General features: G+C 34.5%; 1 protein-coding gene across 6 annotated transcripts in view; it reads left to right on the top strand.

Annotated features, from left to right (window-relative positions):
* LOC144969886 (putative phospholipid-transporting ATPase IA) overlaps window positions 1–25,000 on the top strand; it is a 163,800-nt gene that overhangs the window by 103,565 nt on the left and 35,235 nt on the right. For 3 of the 6 annotated variants that reach the window (XM_078908931.1, XM_078908929.1, XM_078908932.1), the window contains exons 18-33: window positions 1,088–1,137; window positions 1,466–1,535; window positions 2,378–2,462; window positions 5,602–5,741; window positions 6,963–7,010; window positions 8,266–8,356; window positions 8,774–8,838; window positions 10,680–10,769; window positions 12,202–12,284; window positions 13,425–13,530; window positions 14,325–14,402; window positions 15,109–15,219; window positions 19,967–20,041; window positions 21,793–21,884; window positions 22,037–22,067; window positions 24,099–24,177. In XM_078908931.1, coding sequence (XP_078765057.1) covers window positions 1,088–1,137; window positions 1,466–1,535; window positions 2,378–2,462; window positions 5,602–5,741; window positions 6,963–7,010; window positions 8,266–8,356; window positions 8,774–8,838; window positions 10,680–10,769; window positions 12,202–12,284; window positions 13,425–13,530; window positions 14,325–14,402; window positions 15,109–15,219; window positions 19,967–20,041; window positions 21,793–21,884; window positions 22,037–22,067; window positions 24,099–24,177 — 1,294 coding nt within the window. Of the gene's footprint in view, window positions 1–1,087; window positions 1,138–1,465; window positions 1,536–2,377; window positions 2,463–5,601; window positions 5,742–6,962; window positions 7,011–8,265; window positions 8,357–8,773; window positions 8,839–10,679; window positions 10,770–12,201; window positions 12,285–13,424; window positions 13,531–14,324; window positions 14,403–15,108; window positions 15,220–15,827; window positions 15,903–19,966; window positions 20,042–21,792; window positions 21,907–22,036; window positions 22,068–24,098; window positions 24,178–25,000 lie in introns of all 6 variants that reach the window. The other 3 variants (XM_078908930.1, XM_078908934.1, XM_078908933.1) reach the window with 2 other exon arrangements.

Below are 25,000 nucleotides of genomic sequence, written 5' to 3'. Positions count from 1 at the left end.
TGCAGAAAATTTTAGATATAGTGGTGTGCAAAAGTGAAGAGATGGGCTTGAAACTAAATATTAAGAAAACCGAATGAATGGTGGTCTCAAAGAATGACAACAACACGACCTTCCACTTGTCAAGCAAAGGAGAGACCATCAAACAAGTAAAGAAATTTTAATATTCAGGCACTATCATTACCCATGATGCACGTGACATAGAGAATATAAAACAAAGAATAGCAATCGCAAAAAACATGTTCCATATAATGTGACCAGTTGTGTCAAACAACAATCTAAACTTGAAGACCTGAATGAAAGTAGTAGAAACATATGTTATAAGTACCCTTTTATACGGTTGTGAAACGTGGACGCTTGACAAAGTATGTATGAGGAGGTTAGAGGCATTGGAGATGGGGGTGTATAGAAGAATGTTGAGGGTATCATGGACAGACAGGTGTACGAACGAGGAAGTGTTTTTGGAGAAGGTGAGAAAGGGAAGAATACTGATTGATAACATCAGAAAGAGGCAGTTACGCTTTCTGGGACATGTGTGGAGAAGAGACGGAATAGAAAAGTTGGTAACATCTGGGATGATCGAAGGAAAGAGAGCTAGAGGAATACAAAAAATGACTTATTTAAATAACCTAAGAATGGCCAAATGTGACTTAAAAAGCAACACAGAATTCATGCGCACCACAGAGGATCGTGAATCGTGGAGACAACTGACTGGCAACGTGCTCAAGAGTACAAGCCACGATGGATAATGATGAAAGACTGAGTTTAAAAATTTCTATGATAATTCATGATTTCAAGGTTCCAAATACATTACTGAATTCATGCAACTGTTGCGAAATTTGATTGTAACTACATTTCTTTAGATACGAGCGGTAAATTTTAGAATATAGAAATCAGTCATGTTAAAATTAGATTTAAGGTTTAATGGCCTTTAATATTTCCACTGCTTGTCTGCCAGATGTACATTTTGTATGCTTGACTTAATCGGCTTGGATTGAAGTCAATGAAGATTTTGTCTCCAATCTCACAGCATTGTTGATTTATGTGTCTGATTACTAACTTTAATGTGTGGAAATATTTTTTTTTTCAGATGGGAGTTAAAAAGAAATTTCAAATTTTGAGTGTTCTTGAATTCACAAGGTTTGTGCCCTTCACAAATTATCTTTTTTTAAAAATGTATTATTTTATTTTAATTGTGTGGATTTTCACCTATCATAATTATAACCCATAAAATGAACTGCATGTTTGAGTACTCTCTACGAGCAAGTCGGATTAAATAGAAGAAAATAATACTTTGGAAAATTCTACTGAAGAATGAAGAAACCACGTTTCTAATTACTCAATTTGGTTATTGACTGATATTGATTTAAAAATTATTATTTTTCCCCACATAACTAACGTTTTAAAAAAATTGCAGATATAATCTTAAATGTTAAGAACAAGATTTTTGTATCGTTTTTTTTTTCAGCAAAAGAAAAAGGATGTCAGTTGTTGTGAAAGATGAAAAAAATGTTATACGGTTACTAACAAAGGGTGCTGTAAGTATTGATGAATTGTTGTGATTTGTTAAATTATTTTTCATATAGTTCTCTCATTTCTAAAAGATTTCTTTGTTACTTCCTTTTTTTAAATTGAGGAATTAAAAAAAAATTTGATGTCGCATTTATGAAATGAATAGTATATAAGTCGATTTTTATAGAATATTTTTAACAATGTAAAAGTGATATGGAAGAAATTAAATATTTTAAATTATTCCACCCCTCTCCCTAAATAGTAACACGTAATGATATCAAGTTTACAATAATAATTTTTGACGCCAGGTTATCAAGCGTTGGAATTTCACTAAAATTAGATTTTTGAAAAAAGAAGTACCATTTAAATATTTTTGAAAATGTCTTTTACTCAGAGATGATGAAATCGAAATTGATAAGAGGGGTAGAATAAAAGATTTCTTACACTCTTGCGTTTTGGAATTCAAACTTTGTTCCCAACGCGCACTCGCAAGCTCGTGCAGCGGTTGGGTACACATCCGAAGAGTGTAAGAATCGTATATTACCTCATGGGTAGTGCATGATTTAACTTTTTTAAAAGTCTGAAAAATCAACGGAATAAAATGCAGGTAAAGTATCCTAACCATGAAATGTAGCTTTTCACATCTAGCGGGTGTCATATTTCAAAGTCAATACAAAGCAGAAGCAGTGACAAAAATCCTCTTCCTTAATTAAGAGTACTTGTCTTCTTATTCGTTTATTATTTTTCATTTTTTTAGAGGAAGGAGTGGTGATGGTGTGTGTGTGGGGGGGGGGGGTGTATTAAATGGATGAGTTATTTTATTTCAGTGAAAATTAATGTTTTTAACATTTTTTATTGAACTTGTCAGGATAATGTCATATTTGAGCGACTTGCGTCTGACAGCAAATTTATGGAGGAGACAGAGGGTCATTTAGAGGAATTTGCTTCATTAGGTAAGCAATTGTGTCAGTGCATGACATAACCAGTAGGAAGGTGAAAATTTTGGATTTGCATTTTTTTTTCATTTTCTGAAAAAATATGCTCACCAGAGCATTTTAATCATTATTTGAAGTAAATCAGGTGATTTTTCATGAAGATATGGTCAGATGTGTGGGAAAAGTATCCAGCAAATGTTCTCAAATTTCATACTTTTTCAACAAAACTAGCTGTAATAGTATTTAGAAGTGAAATTAAGCTTTGACTTTTCCTGAAGATCTACTAAAGGGTTGGTTGATTTAATCGTTTATGACAAGAACTCATTTTGGATAAAAATTGACCTTCTAACTAAACTTGGCAATACCTCAGTTCAAACCTGTTCACCATCCGACTATGTCATTCATTGTAACAATTGATTAAAAAGTTGTTGATTTTTAAAATATTCACTGGTCTGGCCATTAGATAAATACCATATGGCCTTTACAGAGTTATGGGGGTCCCGATAGATAGTTGATAGAGCACTCGCTTCATATGCAAAGGGATCAAGGGCTGAAATGGACTTCTACTTGTTTACATCCTTTACCTTACTCTTTGGTCCATGGTTCCATAAATATTGTCTTTTCTTTCTAGTTTAGATTCTTGTTGCATTGATCCAACTCTCAATCATGATTATGCGTTCCTAAAAAAAGGATCTAAGACCTATGCTGATCGTGCATGTATTCATGCTGCTCCCGCTGTCTGGAATTCTTTACCATTCAGTGTTAGGAGCGGGGTTGTGGATTCCCAGTCATCTTTTAAAAAGAAATTAAAATCTCATCTTATGAGAAATTCACTAGATTAAATAAAACATCCTTTTAATAAGATATACATTTGTTACATCAGAATTCTCATGACATAATATTATAATCTCCCTTCTTCCGCCATTATTGTTAAATGTGATATGATTTTATTCAATAATTCATGTTAACAGATATTTTTGGTCTCTGTATGCATATGCACGTTTTGGTGAATGTGCGTGTCTTTGTGAGGGTGTGTGTGTGTGTGCGCGCACTTGTATAAATGGGTGTGTGTACAAAAATGATTTTAATGATGTTTTACAATTTTGTTCGCCTAGAGATTGGGCGCGTTACAAATAAATTTTATTATTATTATTATTTATTAGTCAAACAGTATAATATCTCATCATCTAACAAAGCCAAGTTGTATCGTGAGTCGTGGACCAGATCTGTAACATCGTCCTCAAAACTCTGATGACTGGGTGGGGTTCCCGACCTCCCATAGTAGGCAGGGAGGTACTTTGCTGTGTCTTCAATCCCCCTGTATTTGTTTTCCAACTGCTTTCTGACTTTGTCTTGGAATGAGATTACTTGATTTTGTCCTGACTCTGTCCAGAGTTCTTGGCTGGGAGGGAAACAGTCTAATATATTGTTATAGTTTTGGGAGATATTTTTTTCCTTGTAAATAATCTCTCTGTTATGTACTGTTATTTTTTCTATTTTTAACATATGATTTGTAAACATATGAGTGTATTCCTCTTTGTGGGATCTTGTGCTCGTGTCTGGGCGAGACTTTAAGGTGATCTCAAACTAAGTACACTGATAGTGTGCTCTTGGAATCTACATCTGTTCCCTATTTGTACCATTTCCCTTTGCCTTACTTTTTCCTCAAATCCATTTAATTGTACATCTAGAATGTTTTTAATATCCAATTTTTCATCATTTTTACTGGCGCTGATATGACCTAAATGTGTTGCAAGCGCCGTAAAACCCTTAAAAACAAAAACAATTCAGTTTCAACAAAGCAATATAAAGGGGATGAATTGGTGAAATCATGGAAGTGTTCTATATCAATTTATTTTAAGTCCCATCTATCTGCCTATTTCTCTATAAAGTTATTTTGTGAGATATTGGTGTGACTTTTTCAGGAGCTTGAATTATTATGGTATGTTTTTTCATTCTGCCCTAATGATGTAGTGGAGTGTGTATCTACTGGGCGGCTATGTGGTCTAGTGGTATGACACTTACTTTCAGATTGGAAGGTCCTGGGCTTGGTCCTAGCTCAGCGCATAGTTGAGTCCTTGGAAAAGTCTCTTTACTCACATTCTCTCACTGTACTCAGGTGTAAAATGAGTACTTATCCGTTAACAGTGTTGTCTCTGTCAGAAAAAATTGCATTATCGCCTAACAGGCGTCATGTCCTGTTCTACATGGTATGTGTTGCTGTTGGTCAGGGACCCCTTGTAGAGCACTGAGAGCATGTTTAGTGGATATTGCGCAATATAAAAGCTTTTTTCTTTTTTTTTTACTGAAGACAATATTGTAGGCAAATTAAGAGGTTGGAATACTATAATAATATCTATAAAACTATCCATTCATTCATTCCAGGATTGAGAACGTTATGTAACTATCCTTTCATTCATCCATTCATTCATTCCAGGATTGAGAACGTTATGTAACTATCCATTCATCCGTCCATTCATTCATTCCAGGATTGAGAACGTTATGTAACTATCCATTCATCCATCCATCCATTCATTCCAGGATCGAGAATGTTATGTTTAGCTATCCATTCATCCATCCATCCATTTATTCATTCCAAGAGTGAGAACGTTATATTTAGCTATCCATTCATCCATCCATCCATTCATTCATTCCAGGATTGAGAATGTTATGTAATTATCCATTCATCCATCCATCCATTCATCCCAGGATTGAGAACGTTATGTAACTATCCATTCATCCATCCATTCATTCATTCCAGGATTGAGAACGTTATGTTTAGCTAGCCATTCATCCATCCATCCATCCATTCATTCATTCCAGGATTGAGAACGTTATGTTTAGCTATCCATTCATCCATCCATTCATTCATTCCAGGATTGAGAATGTTATGTAATTATCCATTCATCCATCCATCCATCCATCCATTCATTCCAGGATTGAGAACGTTATGTAACTATCCATTCATTCATCCATCTATCCATTCATTCCAGGATTGAGAACGTTATGTAACCATCCATTCATCCATCCATCCATTCATTCCAGGATTGAGAACGTTATGTAACTATCCATTCATTCATCCATCCATCCATTCATTCCAGGATTGAGAACGTTATGTAACTATCCATTCATCCATCCATCCATCCATTCATTCCAGGATTGAGAACGTTATGTGTAGCTACAGCAGAAATCAAACCAGCCTTCTACACTGAGTGGTCTAATTTATACTACAAAGCCAGCACTGCTTTACAAGATAGGGAACAAAAGTTGGAAGAAGCCGCAGAACTTATAGAAACGGTAAATAGTGTGTAGTTGAGATTCCTGCTGAAATCATGCGCTCTTGGCTAAAAATGATAAAGACATAAGAATAAGAATAAAGAAACTTTAAGAATAAAGTTATTTTTGCCCCATAATTGATAACATCTTGGCCAAGGGCAGGGAGGTACTTGCTGTGTCTTCTATCCCCCCATACCCGTTTTCCAATTGTTTCCTGTCATTGTCTTGGAATGAGATTACTTAGTTTTGTCCTGATCCTTTCCGGAGTTCCTTGGCTTGAGGGAAACAGTCGAATGTATAGTTATAGTTTTGGGAGATGATATTTTTTTCCTTGTAAATCATCTCTCTGTTATGCATTGTATTATGTTTAGTTTACATATATTAAATGATTGGTAAACATTTGAGTGTATTCCTCTTAGTTGGGACCTGTGTTTGTGTCTGGATGAGACTTTTAGGTGATCTCAAACTAAGTACTTTGACGGTGTGCTCTTGGAATCTACATCTGTTCCCTATTTGAACCAATTCCCCTTTGTCTTACCTTTTCTTTTGTGCTTTAATTGTAATTCTAGAACTTTTTACTATCCCATTTTCTTCCTTTTTACTGGCGCTGATATGACCTATATGTGTTGCGAGCGCCGTAAAACCCTTAAAAACAAAAAACTAAAAACATCGTGGTCAAGATGTTCGTATCGGTTTATGAGACATAATAATAAATAATGATTATGTTGAAATCTTATAAAGTACTGTAACTCTGATGGGGGTCCAGTTGGTAGAGCACTCGCTTCACACGCAAAGGGACCGAGATCGATCCCGGGTGCAGTTGGAGATTTTTTTTCTGCCCCCCCCCCCCCCCCCCTCCCCTGTCCACCCAGCAGTGAATGGGTAGTTGAGTCTGTTAGATGTGGTGGAAAGAAGTACTTTGCGATAGACTAGCATCCTATCCAAAGGATAGCAAGCAATTTCAATTTTCCGTTTCACGCTATAGAAACTGGGATAAACTCCGGCTCTATGGGCTGAATTGCTCTGAAGGACTACTACTTTACTGTAGCTCCGAAACATCAGACCCTAAGTGTTGAGTTGCTGTTGCAAATAAAATAGAGAAATTATGTATTGTTGTTGAGAAGTATCGGTATTCAAGATGTCCATGAATTTGAGTTTGATGGTTTTAAGATTTCCAAAATGCTCCTATCATTATATATCATTTTAAAACCCTTTTTTTTTTCTTTTTTTTTTTTTCTACAGAACCTCAAACTGATTGGTGCCACTGCTATTGAAGACAAGTTGCAAGATGTGAGTTCTTATATTTATATCAAGTTTGCTAGTCAGGGTGAGGTGGGAGAGTGGTAGAGGCATTGAGGCATTGCACTATGACTTGGAAGGTGCTGGATTGGAGCTCTTCTTTTGGCACTTTTCATTTTTCTCCTTGGACAAGAGAATGAAATCCATTTCGATTCCTGTTGACACAAGATGTATAATTGATGGATTATCTATATTACTTCATGGAATGCCTAGATGACGGCATCTCACTGTGACAACATGGGTAATTTCTATTGATATCAGACGTTTGTTTGATGGGTTATCTATATTCCTTCATGGAATGCCTAGATGACGGCATCTCCTTGTAATAGCATGGGTGATTTCTGTTATCAGACGCTTGTTTAATGGGTTATCTATATTCTTCATCCAGAGACTGCATCTAATGATTTTTAACCATGTTCATACTAGTCGGATCAAGATTAATAGTCTTATTGATTATTATTACTAGAATATTTAAATATGTAAATCACTTGGAATTTCCTTCAGCTTTTACAAATGGTTGGAGCTCTTGATTGCCTGGTGATAAAACAGTCACCCCAAAATCAAAGGGGACATGCAGTGATCCTTTAGTGTCGGGACTTTTTTCTGACCTATTTGTTTAACCAGGATTGATTGGGTAGCTGGGTCTTTTTTATTTTGTGATAGCCTCTTGTTGTCTATTTAAAAGATACAAGCAATACTCTTCAACAGTCGTAACGTCACTTCCTTCCTAATGACGCATGGTAACTTAGTAACACTGGCTCTAAACTATCGGAACAATGGCGGACGTCCGTATGAAATATTTCCCCGGCGAGCATAAAAGCGTATCCAGAGGAAAAAAAAACATAAATTTGATCATTTTTTGACTTTTACACATTCTGATCACAAGGCATATGAAAAGTTCTAGCCAGCATGAAAAATAAAAAGTAATGGTTTTCTTTGTTTAGAACCAAGATGGCCGCCGTTGCCGGGCGGCGTGACATCAGACTATTGAATTGTATTGCTGGTGTTCAAACTTGGATAAACTTTTGATTCCACGGCTCTGAATATTTGCTACTTTTGAATTCTTGATGCTTTGTGTCATTTGATAGAGGGCTGGGTTTTTTTGTGTGGGCTATTTAAGAAAATCTACAGATGGCAATAAGCACATATGCTTGTTTCTTAATCTGAACATTTTCCAGGAGTGTATCATAAGGTTTCATGATTTGAATTATATGTTAAATGTTATTGCTATCGTCATCGTCATCAGGGTGTTCCAGACACAATCGACACATTGGCTAAAGCGGACATCAAGATTTGGGTATTGACGGGAGACAAACAGGAGACTGCCATTAACATTGGTAACCTTTAGTTTTTTTATTATTGTTTGTTTGTTTTTTGGGTTTTTTTTTTGTTGCTTTTCTTCATAAATATTATTTTCCTGCCTCTCTACTCAATCTTGCTGAAGTGTTAAATTTGAACGAATTATAAGGAATCTTCTGTTTTTGAATGTTCATGCATTTGCTTTTGCAAATAATTTTGAAAGCTCAAAATGAAACATTTACAAAAATCAAAATAGTAGTTGATAAATGAAACCAATTCTACAACAGAAAACATAAACTTCTAACAATTTCTCAACGTGATTGTCAGTTGTCTACAATTGAAATAAATAGTATTTGTCATAAGGTGTGCCAAAAGATTTTGAAGTAAGGTTCTGTATAAGACATTACTATGGTTATATTTGTATTATTAACGTTGCCTCATCTCTTTGTCTGTAGGTTATTCTTGCAAATTGTTGACGAAAGGCATGGATCTTATTGTCATCAATGAAGAATCTCTTGATGTAAGTCATATGGTTACAGTTGATGTCTGGGTGGGGTTCCTACCTCCCATAGTGGGCAGGGAGGCACTTACTGTCTCTTCTATCCCAGAATCTCTTGATGTAAGTCATATGTTTACAGTTGATGTCTACCTCCCATAGTGGGCAGGGAGGCACTTACTGTCTCTTCTATCCCAGAATCTCTTGATGTAAGTCATATGTTTACAGTTGATGTCTGGGTGGGGTTCCTACCTCCCATAGTGGGCAGGGAGGCACTTACTGTCTCTTCTATCCCAGAATCTCTTGATGTAAGTCATATGTTTACAGTTGATGTCTGGGTGGGGTTCCTACCTCCCATAGTGGGCAGGGAGGCACTTACTGTCTCTTCTATCCCCTTATATCTGTTTTCCAAGATGCTTTCTATCTTTTGTCTTGGAATGAGATTACATGGTTTTGTTCTGACCTCTGGCCTGATACCCTAGCTGGGAGGGAAACAGTCAAATGTAGAGTTAGTTTTAGGAGATGATATTTTTTTGTCTTGTAAATCATCTCTGTTATGCATTGTAATATTTTTATTTTATATATATGATTTGTAAGTATTTGAGTGTATTCCTCTTGGCGGAGACCTGTGCCTTGTGTCTGGATAAGACATGTAGGTGATCTCCAACTGAGTACATTGATAGTGTGCTCTTGGAATCTACATCTATTCCCTATTTAAATAAATTCCCCTTTGTCTTCCTTTTTCTTGGGTACTTTTATTGTAATTCTAGAACTTTGTACTTTCCCATTTTCTTCCTTTTTACTGGTGCTGATATGACCTAAATGTGTTTGCAAGCGCTGTAAAAGCCTTAAAAAGAAACAAACAAACAGTTGATGTCACAAGTGATGTAATTTGGAAAAAAGTCAATATATCGAACATCTGAAAAGTAAAAAAACTAGGGCTTCTTGTATCAGTACTAATATCAGATATCAGGATATATAGCGAAATATGATTACAAAAAGGGGGTCCTGACAGTTCAGTTGGTAGAGCACTCGCTTCACATGCAAGGGACTGAGATCGATCCCAGGTGCAGTCAAAAAAAATTTCTTATTCCCCCTGTAAATGGGTAGCTGGGTCTGTTAGATCTGGTGGAAAGTACTTTGTGATAGAGTAGCGTCCTATCCAAAGGGTAGCAAGCAGTTGCTAACATCCATTTCACACGAAAGAAACCATGCAAAGGCACCGAGATCGATCCCGGGTGCAGTCCAAAAAAATTTCTGATTCCCCCTTTAAATGGGTAGCTGGGTCTGTTAGATCTGGTGGAAAGTACTTTGTGATAGAGTAGCGTCCTATCCAAAGGGTAGCAAGCAATTTCTATTGTCCATTTCACGCGAAAGAAACCGGATTAAACTCTGGCTCCATGGGCCAAATGGCTCTGAAGGACTACTTTTTTGTTAAATTACAAAACGAAGAGATTGAAAATATGAAACAAAGATGGAAAGGAATGACATTTGGTCAATTAAGAACTTTTTCCTCTATGATTACAAGATAAGTTGTCTTTTTTTCTTTTTTTCATTTTTTTAAATGGCAAACTGTGTAATCAACAGATTATGATTTTAAAAAAAAAATTCAATTGTATTCTCTGTTTCTGAATTCTTTTTCTTTTCATGTAAGATACGGTGGTTATCACAATTTTATTATCATCATTATTATTATTATTATTATTATATATTATTATTATTATTATTATTATTATTATTATTATTATTATTATTATTATTATATTATTATTATTATTATTATTATTATTATTATTATTTTATTTATTTATTTATTCATTAATTTTTTTTTAGATATACATATTGATATTATGTTCATAATACAGGAGACTCGTAATGCCTTGACTCAACACAAGTCAGAATTTGGTGAACAGCTGGGCAAGGAAAACCTGGTGGGCTTCATCATAGATGGACAGGTATGTGTCGACTCGAGGAATCAGTTGATACAATGGATGGCATTTTTAAAACAATCAAAGCTGAATTAAAGAACAGTTGTGTTTATCCATGTGCTTATCCATTATAAACTCCATGCTCTAGGCACTTTACAGTTTGAAAAAATCTCTGGTATTGGAAAAAATGTGCATTTTTTTTTTTTCAAAGACACGTTGCATTACTTTACAGGGACCTCTGATTTTAGCGTCCATTTCAGATAGGACTAGGGGAATGTGTACAAAATGCCTTTCTTGAAGGCATACATACCATTGAGGTACCTAATCAAGGCCCAATTTTGTATGTAGCTTTAATTGTGTTGTGAGTACAATATTTAACCACAACTAAACAACAGCAACATTAGTTGACAGTAAACCATCGAATTTGTAAAGACTTGTTAATTTTCAAAGATGAGTTAAATGATTTATTTGTGACCTGAGCTTCATAACCACACTTTGATTTTATGGGGCAGAATATTGCTTTTTTTCTTTCTTTCTTCTAAATCTTAAAACAAAATGAAATTGAAATATTTTGAATGACGTATTTGAACATTTGTTTAGTTTTACACACTATGACTCAATGGAAGATATCAGACACTTAATTTTTGCCAAGTTTAAAGTTGTCAGATTGATTTATTTATGCCTTTGTATCTTTGTATCATCTGGGATGATCGAAGAAAAGAGAGCTAGAGGAAGACAAAGAATGACTTATCTAAATAACCTAAGAATGGCCAAATGTGACTTTAAAAGTAAGACAGATTTCATGCGCACCGCAGAGGATCGTGATTCATGGAGACAGTTGACCGGCAACGTGCTCAAGAGCACAAGCCACGATGGGTGATGATGATATTTGGTTGAAAAAAATATGGTAGTTTGTAGTTTTCATGTCAGAATCTAAGCATGATAATATTTTCATTTTAAACACTGACTTCATGACAATACAAAACATATTGCTGCTTATATGGCAAATTAAAAAATGAAGGAGCAAGTGCCAGTGTAAGATAAAATTCTGAACAAGTGTGTATGAAAGGTGCCAGAAAAAGCAAGAAAGAAAAATAGAAGAAAAATCCATCCCAACTCTACCTCGACTGGGGATTGAACCTCAGACCTTCTGAATACCGGTAATCAGAAGGTCTGAGATTCGATCCCCAGTCGAGGTAGACTGATTTTTTTGGGATGTTTTTTTTCTTCTATTTTTCTTTCTTGCTTTGTCTGGCCCCTTTCAATAATCACTTGTTCAGATCTTTATATGACAAAGCATATTTAGAATGGCTAAAGCAGCTGTTTCCATTGTAAGAATTAATCAAATTATCTGGCACATAATGATAATCATTTAACTCTGACTGGTATTTTCCCTATGTTTTATTGTAATGTTGTGGCATTTAATCATGTGAAATATGATTTTTATTTATTATTTCAGTCTCTGAAATACGCCTTAACTCATGACTGCAGACAAGATTTCCTAGACATTGCTCTCAGTTGTAGGGCCGTCATTTGTTGTCGGTAAGTGACTTTTTCTTTCTTCTCTCCTGTATCTCTCACTATTTTCAGTATTTCTCATTTATAGATAGTTCGAAGATGACGTCACTCAGGTCTTTGTTATTGTTTTTTGCCATCCGCATTTATGAGTAATGCTCACTGAACTGTATTAACCTGACTATAAACATTCATGGACACACACAGTTATGTGTGTTGGTCCGTTATACTTCCGGATGGCAATGTTATGAGCTTCTTAGCCAAGCGCATACTATCTATACTGGGATCTGTTCCTACAACTGGATAATAGATTAGATTGCGGTTGGTGTTGAACAAAAATTATATTACAACTTCAAAAAAATACCAAAACACTAAAGTCAGAACACTTCAGGATCAAAACCATTTCCCTTTCAAAAATAAAATAAACAGATAAAAGGGTTATTCTTATATTAACTCTCTCCTTACCAGCTATTTTTAGAATTTCCCCCAAAAATTCACTCCCACTCACCACAAGAATAAACTTTTCTTGCTCAAACAAAAAGTAACAAATGAGCTCTACAACACAGTGTTTAGTATCTATAGCTGTCATCAAAGCAATTCTCTTAATTTTGTGATGTACAAGAAGAATCAGAATGAGAAAATTGTCGGTTACATCGTAACGAATGTAACGATTTTCCTATGAGTGGTAATATTCGATTTTGAAACCAAAAAAATATTTAAAGTATTTAGTGTATTTGTCATAGAAGTTTTTTGTAAACATGACTGTGTGCTGTGTTTATTCTGTCTTTAATTTCATTTTTCAAAATGTCTTACCTAATTTTATTAATCCTATGCATGTAATCTGTGCGGCTATGTGGTCTAGTGGTATGACACTCACTTTCGGATCCGAAGGTCCTGGGTTCAAGCCTCGCTTGGCGCATTGTATCGTTGGGTCTTTACTCACATTCTCTCACTGTACTCAGGTGTAAAATGAGAACCTGGCCATTAACAGCGTTGTCTCTGTCCGAAAAAATGGTATCGCCTAACAGGCGTCATGCCCTGTCCTAGATGTTAAATGTTTCTGTTGACCAGGGACCCCTTGTAAAGCGCTTTGAGCACATTTAAGTGGATATTGCGCTATATAAAAGTCATTTTTTTTTAATTAAAAAAATCCCACTCTCCTTTCAGCGTGTCTCCTTTACAAAAAGCAGAATTGGTCGACTTGGTGAAGACCTCACAGAAAGCCATCACATTAGCCATTGGAGATGGAGCCAATGATGTGGGGATGATACAGGTAGGCTCTCCACAGTTGTATATCAGTTTTTTTTATCCCTGTACCTCAAATAGAAATATTATAAATGGCTTCAAATGAAATTGGATGAAAATTAGAGATTTTCAGGTCCGTTACACAGAAATGGAACAGACTGGAATAATTCTGCTTTTGTTTTTTTTTGTTTTTTTTGTGTGTAAAAATTTAAAATCTCATGAACTGTGTATACAATACATTGCAAGGCGAATCTAATAGAAATAAAGTTTTAAAAGACTATATCATTTCATTTATCAAAAATCAGTCTTCCTTGCTTGTTTCCCCCCCCCCCCCCCCGATTTTTAATCTGGTACCAATGTTTGCTACCCAATTTTTAATTTTCCCTTTTTTTTTTGTTTGGGTTTTTTTTTTTTGGCATTTGTTATTTGAACTTTTTACAAAACCCCTTTGAGTTTCCAAACAGTAAAAAAACATGATTAAAGCAGCTGTGCTTGTAAGAAAATTGCAAATATTTTAACAATCCGGCAAAACGAATCAAGACCGTTTTGTTTAATGGTGACATTTTAAAGAATGATAAATGACGAGGAGGTTAGAGGCATTTGAGATGTGGATGTATAGAAGAGTGTTGAGGCTGTCATGGACAGACAAGTATACGAACGAGGAAGTGTTGGAGAAGGTGAGAGAAAGAGGCAGTTACGGTTTCTGGGACATGTGTGGAAAAGAGCACAGCTGGTCACATAATATTGTAAAAGACAACAATTGCATTTAATAAGTATACGTCACGTTTTGAGGAATCTGTGTTGTTTCTTTTTCTTTTCCAGGCAGCCCATGTAGGCGTGGGTATCAGTGGAGAGGAAGGAATGCAGGCTTCTTGTGCCTCTGACTATTCCATTGCACAGGTAGGTAAGATTTGCAGGAACAACTTGGAAATGATTTTATCTCATGGTACTATTCTCACTCACTACCTGTGAATAGATGATAAATGTGGCTATGTGGTCTTGTGGTATGACACTCGCTTTCGGATCGGAAGGTCCTGGGATTGAGCCTCGCTCGGCGCATAGTTAAGTCCTTGGAAAAGGCTCTTTACTCACATTTTCTCACCGTACTCGGGTGTAAAACGAGTACCTTGCTGGTAACAGCGTTGTCTCTGTCGGGGAAAAAAAAATGGTAATGTCGTCTAACAGGTGTCGTATCTCGTTCTACATGTCACGTTTTGCTCTTGGTCAAGTACCCAGTTGTAGAATGCTTTGAGCACGTTCAGTGGATGCATTTTACATTGCCGTTTTGATATATTTTTCCTTACATTCAAAGTTGTGTTAAACTGTCTGTGAACGATACAATACAAACTGTCTACGATTTTGTAATTATGAACTATTGTATAAGGCATTTAAAGGATAATATATATTAATATATATATATATATATATATATATATATATATATATATTATATATATATATATATATATATATATATATATATATATATATTATATATATACATTCAGCATTTAATAAGATAAGTTAAGATAAGGTATAGTAGACTTCTCTTGTCTCTCCATGCATTATTTTGATTCAAGACATTTTTTATCTCATTTCTGAACAGTTCCGTTTCTTGAAGAAACTTCTCCTGGTGCATGGTGCTTGGAGTTACAGTCGAGTTGTCAAACTCATTCTCTACAGCTTTTACAAGAATATTTGTTTGTATGTTATTCAAGTAAGTGCCAAGTTGTTTTGTTTGTTTTTTGTTTTTGTTTTGTTTGTTTTTTTTTTTTCACAAGTTAAGATTGCCATTTGTGTGTCTGTGAGTGTGCGATGATTCAATTTTTTTTACGTTGATCTGTGACCTTTCATCTCAAAACAGTATTATGTCAGGATGACAAACCAGGCAGCAAGCACTGCATGTATGACAGAAATCTGAAATACTGTGTATAAAACATGGTGAGATAAAGCAGGAAGAAACATACAAGAAAAAAAACAACATCCCCCCAAAAAAAATCTGTCTACCTCGACTACCTATCAGTCGAGGTAGACTTATTTTTTGGGATGGTTTTCTTTCTTCTATCTTTCTTTCTTGCTTTGTCTGGCACCTTTTATACACACTTATTCAGATCTTTACCTCATATATAAGCTTTCTTTTATTTATTTATTTATTTTAAAAAAATCATGCCTACAAGGAAAGGCTATTTTTCATCCCTGATAAATCTCTTACATCAGATTATGTGAAACAAATATACTTCCATTGGTTATATTATATTGATTTATTGTCTTTCTAATCTCTGATATCTCATTGCCATCCATTCCTAACCACTCTGGATACGTCAGTTTTGGTTTACTTTAGAGAACGGACTGTCGGGTCAAACTCTATTCCAAAGATGGACTCTAGGATTGTACAATGTGGTTAGTTCTCCCTTCAGGAGACATTTCATCCATCTCAGTGTTGTCTTTTGGTTTTATCGACAGCTATTTTTACTGTGTGAATGTTTGCTTTTCGTACGAGTGATTTTAAAATCTTCCAACATGTCTTCATATTTTGTGTTAAATCGTTCTCTATTTATTTGTCAGCAGTATCAATGTTAATGCTTTACGTCTTTATTTTGATGTCGTTAGCTTGAGAAAATTCACGTCATCAGATTTTGCTTTTTTGAAAATGTTTTCTCTTGATGTAAAAAAAAAAAAAGTCCTTTCTTGATGTTAAAAATACTGTTTTCTTCCTTCCTTCTTTTGATGTCATCACGGCCCCTTAGTCAAATATGTTATATGTGAATTCATTATAAGTGTTGTCATTTTTATTGCTCGTCACTTGAATACAACAGAACATAAATTTGAATAACTGTACAAGAATTGTAACAAAATTAATCTTTGAGAAAATCACCCCAAAAAATAAATAGAATCCACACAAAAAAACAAAACAACCCAAAACAAAACAAATACAAAAAAGAAAGAAAAATAATCAGAAAAAATATCTGCCAGACAAAATGAGTCATAAGATACACAAGTAGCTGGATTTATGTTTAGATGTCAGTCACTAGATTAAAAAAAATTTTTTTTTGTCACCTTTGTATATTTGGTTACAAAAATTGTATTGCGGTAACTGGTGAGGTTTATGTTAGAAACAGGGGGGCATTTTGATAACATGATCTGTCCATCCATTAATGTCGATATAAAATACACCACGGCCCACGTGTTGTTTTTACAGTTTGTGTAAATGGCAAGAACCAATCATAAAAGCTGGCATAAAGCTCTAGAATCCTGATCTCCTACTGGTGTGTCACATGTACAGCTTTGGTTCTTTTTAACGTTTTTACAGTTTGTGTAAATGGCAAGAACCAATCATAAAACCTGGCATAAAGCTCTAGAATCATGATTTCCTACTGGCGTGTCACATGTACAGCTTTGGTTCTTTTTAACGTTTTTACAGTTTGTGTAAATGGCAAGAACCAATCATAAAAGCTGGCATAAAGCTCTAGAATCCTGATCTCCTACTGGCGTGTCACATGTACAGCTTTGGTTCTTTTTAACGTTTTTACAGTTTGTGTAAATGGCAAGAACCAATCATAAAACCTGGCATAAAGCTCTAGAATCATGATCTCCTACTGGTGTGTCACATGTACAGCTTTGGTTCTTTTTAACGTTTTTACAGTTTGTGTAAATGGCAAGAACCAATCATAAAAGCTGGCATAAAGCTCTAGAATCATGATCTCCTACTGGCGTGTCACATGTACAGCTTTGGTTCTTTTTAACGTTTTTACAGTTTGTGTAAATGGCAAGAACCAATCATAAAACCTGGCATAAAGCTCTAGAATCCTGATTTCCTACTGGCGTGTCACATGTACAGCTTTGGTTCTTTTTAACGTTTTTACAGTTTGTGTAAATGGCAAGAACCAATCATAAAAGCTGGCATAAAGCTCTAGAATCCTGATTTCCTACTGGTGTGTCACATGTACAGCTTTGGTTCTTTTTAACGTTTTGTTTCATAAAAACATTTCCCTTGGTTTTTTTTTTCACCACTGGGGCTTAACGAAAAAAAAAAAAAATAGAAACAAATTCCAAAGTTTCTTCAAGAAATCGGTCTACTCTCAATTTGTCGTGAATTTTAAAAATTCAACAACAAAAAATTAGCCCAAAATAGATAAATATATTGTTAACAACTCTTATCACAGTCTACGGCTATGTGGTCTAGTGGTATGACACTCGTTTTCGGATTGGAAGGTCCTGGGTTCGAGCCTTGCACTCGGCGCATAGTTGAGTCCTTGGAAAAGGCTCTTTACTCACATTCTCTCACCGTACTCAGGTGTAAAATGAGTACCTGGCTGTTAACAGCGTTGTCTTTGTCCGAAAAATTGTAATATCGCCTAGCAGGCGTCATGTCCCGTCCTACATGTTAAATGTTGCTGTTGACCAGGGACACCTTGTAAAGCGCTTTGAGCTCAATTTTTAAAAAAATGTTTATACAATGGAAATAATTGTATAACTACAATTCTCTATCGCCAGTAACGGAACCATTTAAGATCTTTTATTCAACACATTTTGTTAAACAAGCATTTTTAGAAGTTATGTTTAAAAAATTTTTGGAATCATTATTTAACATTCTGGATAGAAAATTGATGATTTATAAAGTTACTTACAGTGTCAACTATCCCCCCCCCCCCTCCTTTCATATGTTAAATTTGAATTTGAAAACTTTCAAGTAGGCAGGTTGGTATAAAGGCTCCGATATTCCTACTCACCTGAATTAGTAATGGACTAGATAGGCTGTTATTTGTAGATTGCTTATACTTGACACAATCATGGCAGAGAAGTGCAGAATATGAAATAATTCTTGATTCGATGAATTATAAAATACGCCCCCCCCCCAAAAAAAAAAGGGGAAGGAAATTGATAAACTAATTTTTTTAAATTAAATAAATTGCAAGGCGTTTAACAATTGATAAGTGGAGTCTTACTTTTTATGTGTAAGATTTTGCCTTCATTTTTTAAATTATGTGTTGTTTGATGATTTCTTCTACTTCATACTTGATATTTTTTCCCCTCTCGCTCTGTTCATCTTGTGTAGTTGTGTTACTTCTTAGAATTGATTATCTAGGTTATATAAATATCTGGTCATTTCTAATTTTAAAAAAAATATATATATATGATCAGATTAATTATGAAAAAGTTTTATTCTCATTGAGACAAACAGGCTGTATATATAGCCCTATATGCCGGGTAGTGGGCTGATTAAGATATGGGTGAAATTAGGAATAGATTTGGTGATAGACCTAGTTTCACAATAATCAAAATATCATACCAAAAATGATATTAAGATATTGATCATGATAGAATTGATGATTAGATGATGATGATGATGATGATGATGATGATGATGATGATGCTGCTGATGATGATGATGATGATGATGATGATGATGATGATGATGAGGATGATGCTGAAGAAGAAGAAGAAGAAGAAGAAGAAGAAGAAGAAGAAGAAGAAGAAGAAGAAGAAGAAGAAGAAGAAGAAGAAGAAGAAGAAGAAGAAGAAGAAGAAGAAGAAGAAGGAGGAGGAGGAGGAGGAGGAGGAGGAGGAGGAGGAGGAGGAGGAAGAAGAGGAAGAGGAAGAGGAAGAGGAAGAGGAAGAGGAAGAAGAAGGGGAGGAGGAGGAGGAGGAGGAATAGGATTATGATGACAATAATAGCAATAATAATATAATAATAATAATAATAATAATAATAATAATAATAATAATAATAATAATAATAATAATAATAATAATAATAATAATAATAATAATAATAATAATGATGATGATGATGATGATGATGATGATATTTACAATCACAACAAATTGTTCTTTCTCTATCAATGAGCTAATTTTACTCTTTTGATTCTAATGGATTATTGCTGCACATTTGGCACACAGTTCTTGAGACTTTTAATCAGAAGTAATTTAGAGATCAAGACGTTTATGTGAATATGAATTTGTTGGGGATAAATAGTGATATAATGTTATAAATGGTTTGGTCTACTTGTATCTACATGCTTTAGATGTCACTATGTGTCTTTGTGTTATTTTAGCTTGCTGTGTTTTTATTTCATCTAATTGTTTACATTTGTTTAGCACACTGTGTAATTGATTTGAAGAGCACAATGGAAAAAAAAGGGTGTAGTCATTTTTAAAAGATTCAAAACATTCATTTTTCGAACCATTAAGTAAAAATTTACAGACAAAAATATATAAATTTTTTACACAGCGTTTTACAAAATGAGCAAATTATTATTAATATTGATCAATACAACCTCGTTGAATAATATAAATTGACAGTAATGCTCAGTTTGACTGAGTCAGACGGCTTTGATAAGGAAGAAGAAGAAGAAGAAATACAAAGACCGACGACTCTCTTTGTGATTTTCTCTTTGTGTTCTTCAATGTTTTGCTGTGGTATATTGTCATCAATTAGTTCTCGTGCCTTCATCTTATCACAGTTTTGGTTTCAACTTCAAAATGGATATTCCGGCCAGCTACTCTTTGAGAGGTGGACGCTGGGATTGTATAACGTGGTATGTATGGACAAAAGGGACAATGGAGCAATGAAAAGGATCTTTCATAAGTAGAGGTTCTCTGTTTATTTTATATTAGAAACGGCAGGATTTTCTGGTAAATTTTATGAGTGTTTTAATAAATAATAATAATAATAATAATAATAATAATAATGAACTTATTCATCCTTTTCGGAAATTGTACAACAGACGTGGCAAAGAAAAGAGATGGATTAAAGTATTGGCATTAAAAATACACAGAATTCAGCATTAAATATAACCTTTAAATACCTCAAAATAAATTAAATAATAATATATCTATTACATGGAATCTAGTGAATAGATATAGATAATATGTAGGCTTTATAGAATAAAAGTAAATTTGATTATTGATTTAAGAGTATAGTTGAGTATATTGAGCATATTGTTTTAAAGTTGACAATCCGGATGTATACTTTCATAGCTGTTAATTCACTGTTTAAGATTTTCAGTCAGTCCTAAGTGTTTGATTCTTCATATCCAGTCAGTTGTAAATGTTACAACTGGTTTGGAGACATAGCAATCAATCTTTCTTGGTGGTGTAGAGGAGGAGGAGAAAGAGGAAGAAGAGGAGGAGGAGGAGAGAGAGAGAGAGTGAGAGAGAGAGAGAGTGAGAGAGAGATAGATAGATAGATAGATAGATATAGATAGATAGATAGATAGAGAGAGAGAGAGAGAGAGAGAGAGAGAGATAGAGAGAGAACAGAGAAACAAGAGAGAGAGAGAGAGAGAGAGAGAGAGAGAGAGAGAGAGAGAGAGAGAAAGAGAGATTTTAACTTTTCACGTTTTCTCTGTCATGCATGAAATCTGTTATCTTTTCATGGTATCAACTTTATTGTCATAGACTTTTCGGTGTTTTTTATTATCATGTCAATTTGTTCTATGTTACGTGTGGTAAGTGTTGTCCTTACGTGTTTGATGTCACGTTGTCAAATAGTGTCTAGTCAGAGAAATGCCATGCCATCCATTGGCATCTTGTCCGTCAACGTTCATTTTATGAATTAATGATTAATGAGAGATATCAAGCCTTACAGTTGGCCAAACAAACAAACAAATGGGCTTCACTACTCCACTGATGAAATAAATATCATATTTTAACTGTATTAGTTTTCTTATTTTAGAGCTATTTTCTGTCATTAAAAATATTCTTTTGATCATAAAATTTGTAATTGCCTTGAAAGTCTCAGAGATTTAGATGATTTAATTATAATTACTTCCAGCTCTGACCAATATTGCATTATTCATTTTCTGTCATAAATTTTTCGTAGATTTTTTTGTTTTTGTTTTTTTTGGGGTTTTTTTTTTTGGTGGGGGGGGGGGGGTGGATTATATTAATGTAGATTTAAAGCAGCGCAATCGTTTTGAGCTTTTTAAGTTGCTTTATATAATTCACAAGCCATACATTGATACCTTGTTCATCAATTATATATATATATATATATATATATATATATATATATATATATTTTATATATATATATATATATATATAAAATATTGTATAATGAATATCACTTGTATAGCACCATACCCTATAGCATTTTCTATGGGTGGGGGAGTGGGTATATAGATGAAAAATCATCATTCTATAGCGCATTTGTTAGTATTAAGAGAACTGTCAGATTGCTGTATAAAACGTTGATATCTTGTTCATCAACGTTGATTTTGTGAATGACCACTGATTAATGACTCCATCTCTCCCTCCCATCCCACCCACCATTACAACCTTTCAGGTGTTTACAGCCGCCCCTCCATTGGCCATGGGATTATTTGACAGGTATTGCTCGGCTGACACCATGATGAAGAATCCTGTCTTGTATAAAGATCCAATGGATCCTTTATGTAAGGTGAGAGACATGGTACTAATCTTTTAGAATCCTGTCTTGTATAAAGACTCCCAAAGTGGAGTCCTTTTTAATGTAAAGGTGAGGAGACATGGCTACTTAATCTTTTTTAGAATCCTGTCTTGTATAAAGACTCCCAAAGTGGAGTCCTTTTTAATGTAAAGGTGAAGAGACATGGCTACTTAATCTTTTTTAGAATCCTGTCTTGTATAAAGACTCACAAACTGGGTGGGCAGGGTGGTACTTACTGTGTCTTCTATCCCCTGTATATCTGTTTTCCAATTTGCCCTCTGCTTTGTCTTGGAATGAGATTACTTGGTTTTGTCCTGGCTCTGGCCGGAGTCCTTGGCTGGGAGGGAAACAGTCAAATGTATAGTTATTGTTTTGGGAGATGATATTTTTTTTTCTTGTAAATCATCTCTCTGTTATGCATTGTATTATTTTTGTTTTACATATGATTTGTGTATTCCTCTTATTAGGGAACTGTGCTTGTGTCAGGATGAGACATTTAGGTGATCTCAAACTAAGTACACTGAAAGTGTGCTCTTAGAATCTACATCTGTTCCCTATTTGAACTAAATCCCCCTCAGTCTTCCTTTTTCGTTGGTACTTTAATTGTAATTCTAGAACTTTTTACTATCCCATGTTCTTCCTTTTTACTGACCTTACTGTGTTGCAAGCGATGTAAAACCCTTAAAAAAAACAAATAACAAATAAACAATGGCTAGCCATACATTACGACAAAATGCATTCATCATTGATGAATAAGAAGCAACAGTTTACTTGTTATTGTATGAAAGTATGCGCATCCTCAGATGTTTTAAAAATTAATATAAATTGAACCAGCGTAAATTGTTAAAGAAAATTATATTTACTATTGCAGACCTACAAAGCTGAACATTTAAAAATTCGTAGTTTTAAGCAAATAAAAATAGAAGTCACTATAGTTAACTTGATAGATCAACAATTTCACCTCACACGGGTTACAATAACACTTCCAAATCCTTACAATTATGTAGTCTGGCCTCAACTTTCATTTTCAATAAGTATTAGTGACTTAAGATGCTCATGAACTTCAGAAATTGGAGCCAGAATTTCGTAATTCTATGACTTTTTCGTCGTAGTAGACATGTCTGCTTTTTGGTTAAACTCTCTCCTTACCGATCATTTCCAGCATTTCCCCCAAAAATGGCAGGGTTACCCAGCATAAAAATGGATTTTTAAAACTCAAACAATCTCTCTGCAAAACAACTTTATGTTCTTATTAATTAAACAAAGATCATTGTGATGTACAAAATAACTATGATAAGAAAAAATGTATCAAAGTCTGATAATTGCATACTTGTGAAGCTAAAAATGACTCGCAAAGTTGACGAGCATGTGTTTGAATTATTGGCACCCCTTATCTGGAACTCCCTTCCAAGATAATATATCAGAGACCGTAATGATGCAGATTTCTTTTAAAAAAACATCTTAAAACGTTTCTTTTTAATATGTAGCATTGTAGAATTATATTGCTTTGTTTCATATTGCATGTTTGAGTGGTTGTATTTTTGAGTGAAAGTAGCCACATGACTGTTAAGCGCTTTGAGCTTGTTGATATACGGGGTAAGGCGCTGTATAAAAACCATATATTATTTTTATTATTATTATTATTCAGTGCTTCCTCTTTTCCGTTTTTATCCGAATTTCCGCATTTTTAATGATCCGTGAAATTCCGCACTTGTCAAAAACCAAGAGAAATATCCGCTGAAAATTTCAAGAAATAATGTTTTTATTGGAGTGTTTAACAAAAGTCATAATTTGATGACAAAGGGGGTCCAAATGGCTCTAATTGCATGTCAATTTTTTAAAATTTTACGGGGGAGCATGCCCCCAGACCCTTCTTCAGCGGTCGCATTCTAAAAAAATCCTCCTTTTTGACAATTTCTTGGAGGAAGCACTGATTATTATTATTATTATTATTATTATTATTATTATTATTATTATTATTATTATTATTATTATTATTATTATTATTATTTATTATTATTATTATTATTATATTATTATTATTATTATTATTATTATTTATTATTATTATTATTATTATTATCTTATTATTATTTTTATATTGTGTCGTAACAAATCTGACGATTTTGCTGTAGGTGTTATGGAAGTAAGGGTTAATTTGTTTACATTGTGTGAATCCTCAGGTGTTTTGGTATTGGATCTTTAATGCCGTGTTCCATTCTGTGGTTTTATTTTGGATGACCGTAGCCGTCCTGCAAACAGGTTAGTGTGCTAGCCCTTGTGTTACGTATTCAATAGGGTTGCATGGTCACATGATGTAAGTCCATTTCTCTCAATCATCATCATCATCATCATCATCATCATACTCGTCATCATCATCTTCATCATCACATCATTCCATCATCATCATATCATGTCATCACGTTCGTCATCGTCATCATCATCATCATCATCATCATCATACTCGTCATCATCATCTTCATCATCATCATCATCATTGTCATCATCGTTGTCGTCATCATCATCAGCAGCAAATCTTTGTAAAAAAAAAAAAAAAAAGTCCTTCAGATCCATTGGCCCAAGGAGTTCATCCCATTTTCTATGGCGTGAAATGGACAATAGCAATTGCTTGCTACCCTTTGGATTGAACACTAGTTTAATACAAATTATTTTCCATCAGATCTAAGATAGACCCAGCCACCCAATCACTGCTGGGTGGACAAGGGGGTAAAAAAAATTAAAAAATCTCTTCCCACAGGATCGATCTCGGTCCCTTTACATGTGAAGGAAGGGAGTGCTCTAGCAACTGTTTTGGAATTACCCCCCTCAATCTTTGTAATGGGTGGCAAATTGCTTTAATTTAAGAGGCAGCATGGCTCAGTGATACAGTCTTTGCTTCGTACCCGAAAGGTACCGCGTTCGATCGCCCATTGCTGCGCTGTAGGACCTTGAGCAATTCACCACGCCCTAGCTCAATTTGCAGCGCTGCACTGTGGCTAATGCCTGATTTATTCCAGTCTTCCCTTGGAAGACAAATTTCCCCAATGGGATGAATAAAGGGAATTTTATTTTATTTTTTATTTAT

Source organism: Berghia stephanieae, chromosome 4 (assembly GCF_034508935.2).
Source record: "Berghia stephanieae isolate SIO BIC M18660-M18661 chromosome 4, UCSD_Bste_1.3, whole genome shotgun sequence".
Classification (NCBI taxonomy): Eukaryota; Metazoa; Mollusca; class Gastropoda; order Nudibranchia; family Aeolidiidae; genus Berghia; species Berghia stephanieae.
The sequence above is the reverse complement of the archived record's forward strand: the minus strand, read 5'-3'. Positions and strand labels throughout refer to the sequence as shown.